Source organism: Hippocampus comes, unplaced genomic scaffold, assembly GCF_001891065.2.
Source record: "Hippocampus comes isolate QL1 unplaced genomic scaffold, H_comes_QL1_v1.1 scaffold562, whole genome shotgun sequence".
Taxonomy (NCBI): domain Eukaryota; kingdom Metazoa; phylum Chordata; class Actinopteri; order Syngnathiformes; family Syngnathidae; genus Hippocampus; species Hippocampus comes.
The window spans coordinates 389,511-395,115 of record NW_017805537.1 but is presented as its reverse complement, the minus strand read 5'-3'; the positions used below and the strand labels follow the sequence as shown (position 1 = coordinate 395,115).

The 5,605-nt window shown below is 47.5% G+C and overlaps 1 protein-coding gene across 2 annotated transcripts in view; it reads right to left on the bottom strand.

Annotated features, from left to right (window-relative positions):
• The window catches only part of cpeb2 (cytoplasmic polyadenylation element binding protein 2), a 20,912-nt gene extending 15,971 nt beyond the window's left edge, over window positions 1-4,941 (bottom strand). For both annotated transcript variants that reach the window (XM_019878364.1, XM_019878365.1), the window contains exon 1: window positions 4,398-4,941. In XM_019878364.1, the coding sequence (XP_019733923.1) occupies window positions 4,398-4,862 (465 nt within the window). In that variant the 5' untranslated portion in view covers window positions 4,863-4,941. The remainder of the gene's footprint in view (window positions 1-4,397) is intronic.
• Between the last annotated feature and the right edge of the window lie 664 nt (window positions 4,942-5,605).

The following is a 5,605-nucleotide window of genomic DNA, read 5'->3' as shown; positions in this document are numbered from 1 at the left end:
CCCGCCCGCCCGCCTGCAAAGAGCGCCGCAGAGTTTACGTCATGTTTCTCCACGGTGCTTCATTATTCATAAAGTGCAGTGCGGGCCGACACCCTTTTTGCATCTGTGAACGTAGTACCGGCCGTTTACAGCAAGGGACACCACAAACTTTGAAAGCCTAATCTTGGTTTGAAAGCCGAGTTTGAAAACCTAACGCTGGCCTAGAAACATTAACATTTGTTTAAAAATTCGACCCTATGAAACCATACTTTGGAATCCGACATACAGCTCAGAACTCCAGATAGAAACGCTGACGTGAATCCAGAGCCCTGGCGCGAAACCCTATTTTGAGACCATGATATTGTTTTGAAACAGAACTTTTTACCCCAAACTGTCATTGAACGCCCCATTTTCAACCTTAACCCTTGCTTAAAAAAATATAGACAAACAGACCCCTTATCGGGATGGGGTGGACCTTGGTGGAGGTCCACGCCGTCTTGTCAAAGTGCACAAATGCATCACGTTTTGGTGAGAATGCGTCCTGGTGTAACATCTCTGGCCTTCTCACTGCACTGAACCTTTTTGGCATGTAAGAGGAATCTGCGGACCCCCCTGTCAAACCATCCCACCCTAAAAATTCACACCGCAGGGTCCCAGATGGGACAGGTCGCATTTGGTGTGCCAGTGATGAGCCAGTGCTGGCTGGAGGAGGGTGAAATGTGGCAGGCTGCCAGCTGCTGAGAGTTGCATGAAAGCTTGGCCGTGTGCATGCGTGTGTGTGTGTGTGTGTGTATGTGTGTGTGAGAAGGGTGGGTGTGGGCGATTCCCAGCTGCCTCCACCACATGCACAATTTGATACGGCAAACCAAAGGTGATTAAAAAAAATAGAAATTTTATGTGTCAAAAGTGTCAGTGGTATCAATTGCTTGGTATCGATGAGTCCTCAAGGCTTGAGGACTCGCACTAGTATCGGTTTGAAAAAATATGAATTTGAACGTGTTTTCCACTCGAGAGCACCTGGCCTTGCTCAAGCCTATCAAATGTCGCCGCATTTTGTAAAGCTTGTTGTCTCTCATCCAGTCATAGCAACGTCTCATCTGCATTATTTTTGCTTTGATTGATTATGCGACAATGCTTGTTTTGTGTGTGTGCGGGTGTGTGTGAGAGTGTGTGCGGGGGAGAGGGGAGCATTGATCAGTTCATCCTGTTTGACCGTCAATCTTGATGACTCTATCACTGGGAGTGGCCCTTGTCCCTCGTAATCCCATCTGGGAAGACACACAGCAAGTAGTTTGGGCCATTCAATTTGGCATATCGTCACCTTTCGGGAAAAAAATGGCCTGAGTCTTTTTTTTTTTTTTTCAGGAAACATCAAAAACGGAACCAAATACTGATTAGGTAAGATAGTATCATATAGAATTCAGTCAAGGCAGACGTGTACTTGTGTTGTCGTAGTTGGTTGACTTTTGATGTAGCGGCACTTAGCCAGTTCTGAGCCTCTTCGGATAAGTCAAGTCAATGGGTGGCCAAGTCAAGTCAAGTCAAAAAAAAAAAAAAAAAAAAAAAAAGACCATTATTGGCATTGTCCAAAAGAAGGTGAACCCAACGAGAGCCGTGCATGATCGTCAGATGTTTTTTTTCCACTCCTTTTATTTTCCTCTTCACCCGTAGCAGCCTTTTGGCCTATTGTATACGTATTCTTAGGACGGCTTTGCTCAAAAGTAGCGAGCCACCTTGGCAGTGCTTGTCACCGACTGCCAAACATTAAGCAGACAGGAAGGAAGGAGAAAGGTCTTGGAATCTGAACAATTTGTGATGTGACAGTGTTTATGGAAATGAAGATCTGCACCATCCGCGCAGTCGACGCCGCTTCCTGAAACGGGAAGCGTTTGTGCTTCATCACACTCGTAATAGAAATCGTTTGGTTTTTCGGTCATCCGTGGTGACCGTCGTTTCTTCTGGAAAACCTTTCCACAGAGGAAAATACGTTCAAGGTCAAGATTGTGATATCATTTATTTGGGACAGACAAAATAACATATTGGATTATTATAAATGTATATTACTAGCATCTCTAGCTTCATAGAGCCCAAATAGCAAAAATCCGTGAAGAATTGACGCCAAGAAATCTGTAATTGCCTATATGTGCCACAAGATGGCAGCAAAGCATTTTTTTTTCGATGAGACGAGGGTATGTTATGACGAAATGAAGCTCCTCCCATCAGTTGAATTATTGCTTGGCAACAAGATGCCAATATATTGGGAATTTTTTTCAGAAGCGTCACACCTATAAATTACAATGTGTGGTAAAATCCATATTGCGCGAGCTTCTATCGGTCAAAATTAAAAATACAAAATGAGAATATCTCAAATACCTAATATGCTAAAAAAAAAAGTACAGACATTTTTTAAAATCAGGATCAAGACTATGTTTAGGAACACATGACATCATCTCTGATTTATATTTGCTGTTATTAATTTGATATTATTACAAAACGCATTCCTAAAATGACGGGGCTTTGAGTTGTAATTGTAAACATCTCTGAATGATACGCCAGTTTTCACAAATACAAAAAGGACATTTCAAAACAGAAATGTGGTTCATAGTCTTGCTAATCTCTTTTTGGCCATTAGCAGCGAGATATAATCACAAAAGCAGGATGACTTCGAGTACTATTTACAATGTTTTTGACTCATTCTTCAAAAAATGATGCATAAGAACAACACACGTTCAAGCAATAATAAGCCTAGCCATGAAAACTCTTTTCCAATAAATGGAACTCCGTCTTACTTTACTCTTTTTATAGAACATAGGCAATGTATCTTCAATTTTAGAAAATAAGTGTCTTATTCTGGCACAAGTATGTGACCAGTGGCTATAAATATCGTGATAAGTGCAAGAGTGTAATTTATTGATGATTGCCTAAATCCCGTACAGCCGGTTGTCTAGGCACGATTGTACCCCCTGTGTTGTATTTTCTAACTATTCATTGGTGGTTGGTTGCACTGTGTCATTTCTAAAGAATTATGGGGTCAAATTTTCAAAATGCAGTTAAAGTAGCAATAGGTGTTCTAGACCCAGTCGAGATACTTTTCGGTCAGACTCTACCCTTGTTGCAGAGTAAGCGAATGTAGAATTTTTGTTTTTTTAACAACGCTCTATTTAATTCGTTATAAGTCCCTTGCTACAAAACTTGTCTATAACAAGTGTGTTCGTCCATCTCCAGGAGGGCTTAAAAATCATGCACATTGCATTTATAAAATATAGGTTTGAAAAAAACTCCTTAAATATGCTAAAGAGTTTGCCCCTACCTTACACTTATTGTGCTGCCCTAAGATGAAAATAAAATATTTACATTTTTATACCCATGAAAGTTGCCTACATGTATGATGATACAATAGGACTGCATAATTGTGGAAAGGGTCATCCTATGAATCCCATAAGAATATCAATGACACATTCTTTAGTCCGAACATTTAATATAGATAAAGAGATGGATCTTTATGTTCCTTCTCGGGTAAACCTCACTTATCATTCCAAGGAGTACATCAAGAATCTAGGGAATGAAGAAACCGAAGATTGTCCTCATTTTGAGGGAATAGTAGAATACGCAGAAAGATATTCAAGTGCATCAATCAATGGAGCCTTCCTCCTGAACTGTGGAAAGCACGACAAAGTTATTAATTGGAGTGGAGGATTACACCATGCGCACAAAGATGAGCCAAGTGGATTCTGCTTTGCAAATGACGTAGTAATGGCAATCCAAGAGCTACTCTGCAAATATGAGACGGTGATATACATAGACATTGACAACCCAGCCGCTGGGGGGCAGTGCCCTCCCCTGGGGGTGCACTGTTCCCCAGTGTCGGTCCCAAGCCCGGAGAAATGGGGAGGGTTGCGTCAGGAATGGCATCCGAATGGCATCTTTTGCCAAGACGACCATGCGAGTTGGTAGGACGGTTTACGGGGGCGGATGGAAATTACTGACTCGCTGTGGCGACCCCTGAATAGGGACGTGCCGAAAGGAGAAGAAGAAGAAGATTACAGTAATTTGTGCAAATTGGGAAGTACCTGTATTGTTGACAGTGGTACAGTATGATGAAATTATAACAATGTATCATATTAGGACACATTAAAAAGTCGCAAGGATCTCTGACGAAGCAAAACAGGAGTTTGAACTCTTTTGGGGGTACCTTCTCTGCCCCTTCTTCTTGCGGTTAAAACACTGCATCTCTTCCAGTAAATTTCAGTGCTGCCTGGCGTGTTGGCGGCACAACGCGGTACTGCACTGAAAGCGAGCAACTCGAACAACTTGCCTCGATAAATGAAGAACCCAGTGAAAAAAAAATGATACCGCGAATGATTAATCGCGATTTATCTGAGGCTGGGATATGTCTGGCAATAATGTCTGGGGCCCACCTGATGTTGGTTGTAGTTGTTCCTCTGCTGCAGGAAGGCGCCCTGCTGGTTGTGCATCTGCGGGTTGATGGGAGAGCGGCGGATCTGCGGCGAGAAGGGCCCGCCGAAACCCTGCACGTTAATCCCGGAGCACGGATTAGCCGAGAAACCCTGGTAGAAAGCCGGATTGACGGAGGGTGACGGCATCCCCCCGTAGAAGCCGCCGCCGCCGCCGCTGCTGTCGGCGGAGGTGCATGCGGGCGCAGGTGGAGCGGGAGGAGGCGGGGGAGCAGGAAAAGGAGGAGGAGGGGGCGACGAGCTGCACGTCTGCACCGACCAAGGCGGGCCGAAGCCCGCGAGGGAGGGCGAGGACGAGCCGCCGCCGCCGCCGGTGCTCTGCATCTCCGGGAAGGCGGCGACCAGACCTCCGGACAACATGTTACAGTCATTGCCGTTGTTGACTTGGTGGCCCACGGGGGAGTCCATTGGGACGGCGCGGGACGAAATCACGAAAGTCGGCGGCGGGGATGGCGGTGGCGTCGCGGCATCGGCGGCGTCCTCCCGCGGGTCGAGGGGCGAGGAAGGGCCCGCCGACTCGGGGGCGAGCTCGCCGGATCGCCGCTGTCTTTCCCGGCCGATCTGAAGGTCACGGGCGGGCCGCGTCGGACGGAAGCCTCGCTGCTCGTAATCCGGCGGCACCGGGCAGCGGCGATCGGTTGACACCGGCTCTCGGCCGCGGCTGGCGGGCTCCTGGTCGGTGGACGGCGGCGTCGGAGTGCGTGTCAGCCCCGCAGGCTCATCCTGCATGCTTTGTAGCCCCGATCCGCCTCGTTACGCTTGAAAATGATGACAATGTGGAGGGAGGATGTCTGGCGGCGGGGGAGGGAGGGAGGGAGGGAGGGGGCCCTGGCCTGTACGGAACCGGCACCGGCTACCGCTTTGGTTTGGGTCGATATGGCGAGCTTTCAACCACGACCCACCGAGTGTGCGTTCTTTTTTTTTTTTTTTTAATAACAGAAGTGGGTGAGTGTTGGGGGGGCTCCTGCTCGCCGTTAGCTTGTGCGGTCCACGTCGGTTGCTGGCTGCCCCCCTCCTCGCTCCTCGGCTGCTGCGGCAGAGGGATTAAAGGTCTCAGACGGAACCGACGTCACGGGCGCATCACGCCCGGTTGCGCGCGCGCCTCCACGGCGGCCTGCCTCGCCTCACCTGCCCGCCCGCCCGCCCGCCTG